This window comes from Palaemon carinicauda, chromosome 8 (genome assembly GCF_036898095.1).
Source record: "Palaemon carinicauda isolate YSFRI2023 chromosome 8, ASM3689809v2, whole genome shotgun sequence".
Lineage (NCBI taxonomy): Eukaryota > Metazoa > Arthropoda > Malacostraca > Decapoda > Palaemonidae > Palaemon > Palaemon carinicauda.
In genome coordinates, this window is record NC_090732.1 from 120,249,251 (window position 1) to 120,261,750 (window position 12,500).

The window sequence follows — 12,500 nt, forward strand, 5'->3', positions numbered from 1 at the left end:
TAGCATGGTGATGAAAGCGGACAAAACTCGTAGACATGAATTAAACATGTATGAGGAATTTTGTTTTGCAGTGGACAAGAAACGACACCATTTTTGTTGCTGTATATACTTACAGGCATAAAAAAACACACACGCATATATATATATATATATATATATATATATATATATATATATATATATATATATATATATATATATATATATATAGTCTATAAATTGTGTGTGAGGCAATACTTTTAGATCAGTGGCAATAACAATTTTAAATATGAATCTATGCATCTTAAAAAAAATAACGAGATGTATAAAGTCTACTCAAGTATTCTGAAAAAAAAAATCCAATCCAATTGCCGAATAAGTAGAGTACGACAAACTAAGATACAAGAGTTAAATAAGTTTATGTAAAAAGAATAGGCCTAACTATAAACATTAAGAATGACCTAATATGTGTTAGAAAAGGAAATACAGAAAAAACTAAAACTAAGAAAGAGAAAATATCACACAAAGCAAAAATAATGTTAACACAAATAGTGGCAAGAAAACAGGCAACTAGTCATGCACATACGAGACAACCTTCATGTTGTTTATGCGGTATCTAGGAGACAGAATTAAGTAATTCATCGGTGTGATCATGGAATCGTGACTTACTCACATCTCTAATGGATTAATTCACGGTAAATGCACATTTCGTTACTTATGATAACTTTAAAGAATAGTTTTTGTAGAAGCAAATTTCTCTTGAGTACCGAATGAACATAAGAACATTGATACGGGATTCCGCATTTAGTGGATGTATATGTATATATATATATATATATATATATATATATATATATATATATATATATATATATATATATATATATATATACATATATATACACACACACACATATGTATATATACACATACAGTATATGTATGTGCATACACATACACACGGAATAGCGGGTTCAATCGCATAAGAAGATGGATTGGGTAACATAGGATTATAGGAGAAAGTGAGAAAAAGATCTCGCAAAAAAATCATAGGGAAGAAGTGTATAGAGAAGTAATGTCAGGCAGACTATGGATCTGTATAAATAATGATAAATAAAAGCAAAGAGAATGGTGGACCCATGGAAAGCTAAATAAAAGATGTAAGTGGGCCAAAAGAATGAATATGATGAATAATTGTGGATGTACACGCTTTGCAGAAAACTTACACACGGCTAGGTGCTCAAATGTTTAAAAAAAATGTACACCTTATCATGAAAGGGAGGCAGATTCAAGTGATATAAGATTTGAAAGGGTTAGTTTAGGTCTCAGAATGCTGAGGGGAATAATTGCTGAAGGTATAAAAAAGTTGATTAAAAGATTGAAGGAAATCGAGACGGAGCTAATGGGATTGCAAATCATATACTACAGTGACGTGGGGGATAGCGTGATTAAGTGGTTACCGAGGGTTTCTAAAATATTTTTGGTCGAGAGAGGTATCCCAGAAACTGAACTAATAGTTCCATTATATAAAAGGTAAAGGTGAGAAAAGTTACTATGAATTATAGGGGAATAATATTAATTAATTTAAACAAGAAAGTAAACTATAGGATTCTTCTTGAGAAAGTAAGGCAGCTGTGGATAGAGCTGATAGTGGAAGAAATGTGTATGTTTAGGCAAGGAAGATGGCATACACTGTAGATCAAGTATTTGTCATGGAAAGAAGTTATGAGACAAATTTTAAAGAAAAGGGAAAAAGTTATAACTGGCACACATGGGACCTAGATGAAGCTTATAATAGTTTAGACAAAAAATAAATGTCGAGTGTATTGAGGAAGTCTGATATAGGTGACATGATACAGAGAACAAGGAAAAGCTTTTATAATCGAAATAAAGTGTATGTTAGATTATGTAAGTAAGTGAATGACTGCTTAGGTGGGAAAATGGGTTCGAGTCGAGACAAATATCCGTGGCGATTCAATATCTTGATGGATGGATGGACTGAGCATAAGTTTTAGGGATAAAGAAACAAATTTTGAGCAGGATGTGAGATGTCTCACACTTGTAAATGAGACTGTGCTAATTTGGGATAGTGAAAATTAAATGTAGATGGTAAGTGTGTTTAAAAGTGTTTGCAAAAAGGAAAAACTTCAAGTAAATTTGAGCAATAGTAAGGCAATGAGAGTAAATTTGATTAAGGAGAATGTAGTGTGGGCAGTGGATGTAAATGTAACATATGATAGCAAGATGAGATAGGAGGCGAGCCACAGAATAAGAAATGCAAAAAAGATAGCAGGACTTGTGCAAAAGACAGTTAAGAGACTTAGAGTTATCCATGGAAATGTGAAGGCATGAATAGATAACTAAATCAACTCACCTTCATAGAAGTTAGGTGGGGATGTGAAAAGCAAATGAAATAAGACGGGTTGAACTTATTAAAATGAACTGTGTGCGTAGTACAGTACATGAGGTGTAAGAATTAGGGTGGAGAGAAATTTTGAGTATAGGTTAAAGAGAGGGACAAATATTGTTGGATAGTTGGGTGAAATGGAAAAATTAATGACAATACGATAATGTAGAATAGAAATAGCAAATATTTCTCTTTGAAGTGAATGGCAGATTTATTAGGATATCGCTATATACCAGTTTTGAATTCCAGAGAAATCACAGTTTTTGTACTGTACATGGTTTACAGCTTAATCAATAAATTCATTTGAAAGGTCGTAAACAATCTAACTATCTAATAACTTAATTTACTGCGTTACAAATTATATTTAATTGCTTATAGAGGTTTACATGCTATCGATGATCTTTTTTGAAGTGTTAACTCCGGTTAAGTATGTATATACGTTCAGTATATTTGTGTGTATATACACACACACACACACACACACATATATATATATATATATATATATATATATATATATATATATATATATATATATATATATATGCGTATATATATATGTATATACACACACATATATATATATATATATATATATATATATATATATATATATATATATATATATATATATATGTGTGTGTGTATATACATATATATATATACGCATATATATATACACATATATATACAAATATATATACATATACACACATATACACACATATATATACATATACATATATATATATATATATATATATATATATATATATATATATATATATATAGATATATATTATACACACACACACTATATATATATATATATATTATATATATATATATATATATATATATATATATATATATATATATATATATATATATATATGTGCATATTGTTATTCCTTCTCTCCACATGGCCAAACCGTCTCAAAATACTATGATCCATCCCTTCACCATTTATATCTCCAAGTATCTCACCTTATCAATTCTGTTTGCATCATTTATACTTAGGCAAACAGTCAATCTTACCAGCTTCACCTTTTTTTATTTCAAATGAATTTAATAACCAAGGCGCACTTCCATAAAGGACAGTGAGTTCCTTCATACAATACCACCTTTTGTTCCACATGTCATTCTAACCTATTTCCAAGCTTTGGCATACATGATACCTTTCTTACTTCTATTCTGCGAATCCCCACTTCTCTCACCTTGCCATCTTCCATTATGTTAACTCCACCATCTACAATTAAAGCCCCTCCTTTATCTTCCTAGTTTCCAGTCACCGTCATATACATTCCATTGTCCAAATTTATCTATTTCTAAATGAATGATACGAAATACAGAAAATATAGTGATAATAGTCACAATGAAAAGATTCTCTCAGTCTCTTTCTTTCTAATAAATATCTCAGGATGCAGTAGTGGCAGTTTTGCAACTAAGAATTTGTCCTCAATTATCAAGAATCTATATTTTCATGAGTAAACATATCCTTTTCATTGGTAACATAAAGCTGCTGCCCCTTTCCTTAACTCTTGTAATTTTCATAAGTATGTTTAAGGTTAAAAAGGAACCTTTTCTCCTTTCTACCTCTATTTTTTACTTCACACCAGTCCTGGTCTAGATGTGGGGATATACCTTTTTCAAAATAAGAAACACCAATTCAACTAAAATTGACTGAGCCGTATTTTTTGCAGATGTTAGAGATGTTACTGTGTTGGAGATCACTAGATGGAGGAACATCCGGTGGAATGACGTTCTTCTTGGCAATGTTAGCATCCCTGGCTTCTGTTCAAGCAGAAATCATAATTTCAGATGCTGTTTATGATGCTGACTTGGTAAGCTATATAATCCCTCTCTTACCCCTATAGTAATTATTGACAAAAACTACATTTCAGTATTTGTAAGACAAGAGTCAGAATTAACCAACAGGTATAACTCGCGGGGAAGGGGTGTGGATTGCACACTCGACCTCCTAATCTGTAAACCGTGATAGTAGGCATAGCCTACCAGAAAAACTCAAGATATTATCATTACTAGCAAAGCTACAACCATAGTTGGAAAAGTACAATGCTATAAGTCCAAGGGATTCAACAAGGAAAAACTGCTAAGCGAGGAAAGGAAATAAGGAAACGAATAAACTATATATGAGAATTAATGAATAACAAATAATTTAAGATCAGTAATAACATTACACTATACAGTATATGAAATATATACTATATGAAGACGGATCCATGTCAGCCTGTTACAAAAAAAGATCGGTGCAAGTTTGAACTTCTGAAGTTGCACCAATTCAACCCTCTAATTAGAAAAATCATTCCAGAGTCTGTTCACAGGTGGAATAAAACTTCTAGAATACAGTGTAGTATTAGGCCTTATGTCAGTAAAGGAGATACTATTAGAACTAACTGCACACCTATTATTATGTATAGGTTGGTAAAGTTTGAAAAGATCCGAATGCAAACGAAGGTCAGATTTATGAAAAATCTTATGCAACATATATGAAGAACTAGCTGAACGAAGGTGCCAAAGATTAATATCAAGAATATGAATAAGAATCTTAATATAAAGGCATGCTTTGTCCAACAAATTAAGAGGAAAGTCAGGAGCTGAAGACCAAACAGAAGAACAATACTTGAAAGAAGGTACAATGAAAGAATTACTTTTTTCTTTTTCAGAGGAGATTGATCACCGAAAATCATGAAAGACTTTCTTAATAAGCCATTTTTGTGTAATTGAAGAAGAAACAGACCAAATGTGTTTCTCAAAAGTAAGTGTGCAATCAATAATCATACCTAAAATTTTACAGAAACATTATCAATGCAGAGATCTGGATGTTGAGGAGCCACTGTCCTCAACTTAATTACAATCATACTTTGAGTTTTGTTAAGGTTCAACTTTATGCCCCATAATTTGCCCTATGCACCAGTTTTAGCTAGATCTCCCTTAAGGTATTCAGCAACCCAGGATCTAAATTAGGAGATGGAATAGATACAAAGAGTAGCATCATCTGCATATGTAATGAGCTTGTATCTTCGCCAAACCACTATGTGTACTGCATATAGTATGATAAGCAGTTGGTCAGGAACACTACCCTGAGAAACACCACATGCCACATTCCTATACTTACTATGGTGCCCATCAACAACAATTCTACAATCTATTTCTTAAGAATTCAACAATGAGGCCAAGAAAAGACACCTACTCTCAACTGTTTTAGTATGAAAGCAAAGGTATATTGATTACCACGGGCAAAGGCAGTACTAAAATTAAGGCCAATCATACGAACTTCCTGATCACAATCAATGATTTCTGTACAGCATTGGAAATTGTAAGAAGGGCATCACATGCTCCAAGGCTTGTGTGAAAGCCAAATTGCAAACTAGGGAACAAATTATTATCTTCGGCATACCTATTTAGACGTTTTTTTTTTTTTTTTCAAAATACGTTCAAAAGATTGAGATAATATGGGAATTCTGGAAATTGGGGGTATTCTGTAGTGATAGCGCTACCACAAATATTACCAACTCTCCCACTAGTCCAAAAAGAACCTCATCTTGCTAACTTATGGAAGATAACAGATAACTTATGAGCTAACAAAACAAAGGAAAAATACCATTTGGATCTACAACTATATAATCAAGGTCCATCAGGAATGTTTTAATTTAATTATTTTGGCCTCAAGAAAACACGAATGAGGAAGATTGAGTTTCTCATTACTCTGCTTACTGTCAAACACATCAGCCAAAAGGATTGCCTTTTCCTTTGGACAGTGAGTGAGAGAGCCATCTGGTCAAAGTACAGGAGGAACTGGTGCGTCTACACCAAAGAGTGCAAATTTATTACTACATGGACACTGTTTACAAAAAGATGTAAGAGCTAAGATGGAATTATAGAGTTTGGGATGTTTGATAAGTTTTTTTATTTACTTATTTCTGTTTTAACATAAAAGATGGATGATGATAAGACTGGTGTTCTGTAAGTGTATCTGATAGACTTTAACCATACTTGAGGGATGCCTTAGAGTTGGATGAATGCGTTGACGAATAATATGTTAGTATTTAATTCCAAAAATACCCTTCAACCTCAATAAATGGCATTTTTGTAGCTCAATTCCACAATTCATTCACTAATATTCCAATAAACGTTTACACAGACTTTTCCCACTTATGACTGGCCTTAAAATATTTGCTAAAACTTTATGGACAGTTTTTTTTTCCTTCTCATCTGTATTGTAGGTATGCCCTTCGTCAATAAATTTATCATCTTAACATTTTCCTTTCCACTGTTGCCGTCTTTGAACCCACTAATTTATTGACACTGAAAGAAAATTGTTTAGTTTAAGATTATGGCTGCATATCACTCCAGGAGGTAATGGCTCCCCTAATCAAGGCAGTGAAAAATACATTCCTGAAGTGAACACATTTTTCACCATTACATCAATCATATATCCACCACAACTGAGTTCCGGACATCAATGAGACTCTATTCACTGACAACATGGATGATGAATATTAACTCATTGGTCACTGAAAGTTCTGGAAAATTCTTCAAGCACAAACATGCTAAAAAGAAACATAGGTAGAAGAGAGGTGTCTCACCTTGCATAATGCTTTAACAGATGCCAAAAAGCAAATATCAAACAGCCAGCTTAACGCCCATATATGTAGGACGTGTGATCCACGGAAGGGATGAAAGCAATTGCACTTTTGCAGAGTTCAATGTTATATTTACTTTTATACTGCTGCCTCCAGGATATTCAGTAATTTCAATACAACAGCATATAAAAAGTCTAAAATAATATTAATACGCTTTCATTAAAGGAAAAATTAATTTTTTTTCCAGAAAACTCTAACCTTGTCAAACACAGGAGGAGAAATCCAGAACCTGAACATAAAAGCTTACACCTCGTCTGTAGAACCGATGATCAGCGATCAAAGCATCGTAGCTCCAATATCCACAGCAGTTGCGTCTGTGGCGGCAACTGGTAAGAATAAATAAATAAATAAATAAATAAATAAATAAATAAATATATATATATATATGTATATATATATATATATATATACATATATACATTACACATATATATACATATACATGTGTGTATATATACACTATATATATATATATATATATATATATATATATATATATATATATATATATATATATATATATATATATATATATATATGCTGTATGTGTATGTGGGTTATAATTGTGTATACTCAGGAAAACGTTGGGAAAAATGTTAGCAAGATTTTTTTTTGCAGATCTGAGGTGTAATTGCTTTTAGCTTTCAAAAATCACAATTCCATCAACCTAGCATATCAAAATTTCATTATTTCTATTTTTTGTACCTTCACACTGTCAATTAAGAATTTTTTGTCACGAAGGAAATTTTTGAAGCTGATATTTTTAATAAAAAAAAAAAATTCAGATAATCATCTCTAATACAAATTGAGCTTTCAAAGTTTTATTATTTTGAGGCGGCTGATCGGTTTAGTATACATTAAGACAATAGGAAAATGTACGAACTAATATTGATAAGCTAAAAATTATCGTTTTTTAGGTTGACCTCACAATATTTTTAATTTACATATAATTCAATACTCAATGGATGTTCATGTATAACAACATCTTAGCAGCAAGAAAATAAAACTACTCGATTGCTCCAGAATTCAAAGTAAAATCAGGCATATTACTTGCCAGTATTTCAAAGGACCATAATTATTAGATCAAGAAGTGATATCCTTCTCTGACTCTCATAAAAAAATCCTCATCTATTGGAAACTTGAAGAAGAAAGATAAAACTAATAAAACATCCATCCCATTTTGTTTTTCAGAGCTACCAAGTAGTGGAACGTCGAAAAATGTGGACATAAACAGCTTTCAAGCTACGGAACCCTTTGTAAGTATAAAACATTTTTTCCATAACTAGATATATTCAAATATTCGCTATGAGGTAACCTAAAATCTTGAGTTAAAGGATATTGAGTGAATATCGGTTACCAGCTAAATTACTGAACATTATTCAACCCTGCACTCAGTAGAATTATTAATGTTTCTTTGCAAATGGAGATTTAACGCTCATTTCTTTAGATTTAGATTTATTGTTCTAACCATGAGAATGGTTCTCCTAGACATCAACAGCAACCGGGAATTGTCTCAAGATACAAAATCACTAGTAGAAAGATAAAACTGGGCGTATGCCACCTGGCTCTTGCTACCGGAGTAACCCAGAACTATAAATCGCTCAAAGGGCAAATTTTCATCAGGGTATGAGTTTTGCAGCAAAAACAAATAAAAACGAAAGGTTTTCTCCGAATTTTGATATAACTAAGTCTTAACAAAGGAGGCGTGTGTTAGTATATGTTTACAGAACTCAATTAGCTTTTGATCCCACTAGATGTGGGGAGGTAGTTAAGTATTGGAAAAATAAAATTTGATCATGATAATTTGCTCTATTTTAATAAATCATCCCTAACATTCATATACTGAATACCTCATTCAACAGGATGGAATGACAGTAACAATCTATTAGGAATTGTTAAAATAAAAAAACCCTTGCAATAAGAAATAAAAGAGTGAACTCAAATTCCTTGATTGCTTATGCTGTCTTTACTTGTCACAGCTTGAGGATGGTGACAGGCTTAGTGTATTCCTTGTGAGGAAACGGTCATAATAGTTGATCATGCCCAAGAATTCTTGCAGTGCTTTGATGGTAGAGGGCCTGAGGAAGTTCTGAACGGCTGCTACCTTCTTAAGGAGAGGGTGTACTCCTTCAGGAGTGATGCAGTGCCCAAGAACAATACTTCGTTGGCGCTGAAGGTACACTTGTTGTACCAAACTACAAGGCAGTTCTGTTGCAGGTGGTCGAGCACGATGCGTAGGTGGCGGAGGTGTTCCTCTTTGGAGGATAAGAACACAAGTATGTAATTCACGTAACATACACAGAAGGGGAGGTTCCTTAAGATGCCATCCATGAAGCGTTGAAAAGTGGCCCCAGCATTACGAAGGCCAAAACAGGAGTAATTGAAGGTATATGTACCAAACGGGGTAGTGATGGCAGTCTTTGGGATGTCCTCTGGGTTCATGGGAACCTGATAATACCCCTTCCGTAGATTGAGCATGGAGAACACCTTCGCTTTGTGCTAGTAGGAGGTCACATATGTGATGTTTGCATGTTCTGTTTGCATGTTCAAGCGAGTGCAATCCCCACACGGACATAGAGAGCCAACTTTCTTCAGGACAATGTGTAAGGGTGATGACCATGGACTCGAGGTCTTTTGGCAAAGGCCCAGTTCTTCCATTTCAGCAAATGTTTGTTTAGAAGCTGCCAAACGATCCGGTGTGAGACGCCTGAATCTGGCAAACACTGAGGCCCCCGTCATCTTGCTATGGTGATAAATACTGTACTGTACCATGTTTAGAAGGAACTGTAAGTGTTACGCGAGTCTGCATTAACTATTCGTCGATGAGCGACATTAACCAGAAGGTGGAAATAGTAGAAGAAAATCCACTCCGAGGATTGGCAACGTGACGTCAGCAACGAGAAACTACTAATTATATTTGGCCCTTCCCAATGATAATGTGAAAGTTTTGTAACCGTGGGTGGGTATCGCAGAACTTGGACTTCGACAGACTACGTCATGTCCTGGAGAGTTGGCTTAGCAGAAGAGAATGGCTAGCACCCGTATCTACCAAAAATTGCCCGCCCATACCTGATCATATAAAAAGAAAAAATTAGTGACAGGGGAGGCCATCGACACAAGCTATGGAATATTAATACGTTTTATGGCCATTGCACATTTCTTCACAGCAGCCACGAATCTGGAGTGACAGTAGCATAACTTCTGCCGAAGGGCAACAGTAAGTGGCTGTAGAGGTTGTTGGATGAGGCGTGAGAGTGTGGTGACTGGTGGGCGGCTTTGTCGCCGCTCCGGCATATCACGGTCTAAGCGTCTGTGTCCTACCACATTCACGTCGGCTTCGGTCGATGTTGAATAGCTGTCCTCTTCTTCAGGAGTGGTGACGATGATGGAGGTCTTAAAGTTGGTTAAGCAACTATCCATATTGGTGTCGACTTTGCTCATCGGGTCCTTTATGGACAAAGTATCGACATCGGGTATAGCAGCATGTACAGGTTCGGGTAAGCGTCCTACACAAAGGGTATGAACCAGGTTCACCTCACGAGGAGAGCCATCTGTGGCAGGTTCCAGGCGAGCGATACTGGTCATTTCCCTGAGGGCAAACGAAGCCTTTTGGTCCCCCAACAGTTGTGGAGAGAGCTTAAAAGGTTTGGCTATACAGGCAGCTGGCGATGGCGATTACTGCTCCAGGAGGTATGTTTTGAGGGTGCCGTACACTATTGGGGCATCTCCTTGCTCGCAAAATTAATTGGAGATTTCCAGAAAAGTGTCCTTGGGGATCTCTGCGAGAACATAGTCTGCTTTGGTGTTTGAGCGAGTCATGCCCTTGATGCGGAATTGGACCTTTGCGTGCCGAAACCAGGAATATGCCTTTGTGCTGGTGAAAGTGCAGTTGTTTCATGGGAGTTGCGTTGTTAAGAGAGTCAGGGTCATAGGGAGGCATCATCAAACAATAAGTCATGGCAGTGAGGGGTAAAGCAGGAGGGAGCTAGTCACTCTGATGATGATCACCAATGTGAGAACGAGTTGTGAAGTCATAACTGAAAGGCGAAATGAATGCAGCTAACTTTATTCTCACAGACAGTGAGCTTATATACAAAAGTTTCAGAGCTAGGTGGTCACAAAAATTCAAACAAAATAATTGCTGAAAAGACAGGCTTAAACAGATTCTGTTAGCAGTAAGGTGTAAAGAAAGACATACAATAAAAAAGAATATACCGTTACATTGTACGAGCATCTGTGAAACACATGTGATACACCTTTACATCCATCTCACTTTGAGTTGCATTAGAAGTACTGTAGGGGAGACTTTCTGCAGTATGCCAACAAGGCTAATTGTCTCTTTACATATGCTCTTGGCATACCAGGAAAAATGTGCTATCCAAACTAAAGTAAAATCCTTAAAATCTAAAGGTACACTTCTTATACATATCAATGTGTACATCTATGGTCCCCATAAGGTAAAACTCAACCTTGAGATATCAAAAGGGAGGATAAGGAAAGAACTTTATTAATGAAGTTCAAGCTAAAACATCCCTTGCAGTAAATAAAAGGACCTGAAGCACAGCCTGAATCATAAACGATTCAAACATTTAAGGCAAATTGAGGCAAAAGTGGAATAGTACCTCCACTAGACTGCACTTATAATTTCATCAGGGGAAATATTCTTCAGAATGTTATATTTTCACCATAAGCAATGGAAACAAAAACTTATTTAAATTGCGATGGTAAGGAATGGTCAAGTTCTTCAGCAAGAAGACCATGGCACTCTTTGATTAGGAACATGATTATTTTGAAAGAGAAAGGTACTCTACCTGCTAATTAGGCTTTTAAAGAACTAACCAAACACAGGCATTTTGTTTGTGTCCCTATCAATGAATGGATTTAGGATAAATAAAGAAACATGTCTGCGTAAGCTCATGTATTATTTCAGACCTTAAATCAAATAGTAGAGTCGGGACCTTTTTGTTAGAGGTAAACCTAACTTTGTAGGACAAGGTTTATACCTCACCAACCCTCTTGGCAGAGGCAAGAGCTAATAAAAAGAGTAGTTTCACTGACAATCATTTAAACTCTATGGAGTGAATTTATAAAGAAAGTATGGATGAATATTTCAGCACTGCATCTAAATTCCAAGAGATGTTCGTGGTAGCACGGGTCTCTTATAACAAAATATGTGATTGCATTTTTTATATCTGGGCTGCTAGACAGATTCAATCCAATGTGCTTGAGCACAGCAGCAAACATATGAATGGGGAAAAAAGTATTCTTAGCATATCTCAGGAAGAGAAAGAACTCAATGATATTGTCTACAGAGGAGTAAAACAGTAAATTAAATTCCTTTAGATTTACACCATTTAAAACAGACTGCCTCCGATGTTGAAATAGGATTTTAGTGGATTGCCTCTTAAGACGCAATAATAGGAAACCTAAAAGGCCTTGGAAACCAT

The 12,500-nt window shown here is 34.9% G+C and overlaps 2 protein-coding genes across 3 annotated transcripts in view; one reads left to right on the plus strand and one right to left on the minus strand.

The window, feature by feature from the left end:
* Window positions 1-12,500, minus strand: part of LOC137645862 (ninjurin-1-like) — a 157,186-nt gene that overhangs the window by 55,403 nt on the left and 89,283 nt on the right. Inside the window, exon 4 of one of the 2 annotated variants that reach the window (XM_068378856.1) lies at window positions 7,252-7,379. The exons of the other annotated variant lie outside the window; for it this stretch is intronic. The gene's annotated coding sequence lies outside the window, so the exon portion shown is untranslated. The remainder of the gene's footprint in view (window positions 1-7,251; window positions 7,380-12,500) is intronic. 2 annotated transcript variants of the gene reach the window in all.
* The window catches only part of LOC137645425 (uncharacterized), a gene marked incomplete at its 3' end in the record, with an annotated part of 73,562 nt that overhangs the window by 40,973 nt on the left and 20,089 nt on the right, over window positions 1-12,500 (plus strand). Inside the window, exons 2-4 of the mRNA XM_068378232.1 lie at window positions 4,090-4,230; window positions 7,241-7,382; window positions 8,245-8,309. Coding sequence (XP_068234333.1) covers window positions 4,090-4,230; window positions 7,241-7,382; window positions 8,245-8,309 — 348 coding nt within the window. The remainder of the gene's footprint in view (window positions 1-4,089; window positions 4,231-7,240; window positions 7,383-8,244; window positions 8,310-12,500) is intronic.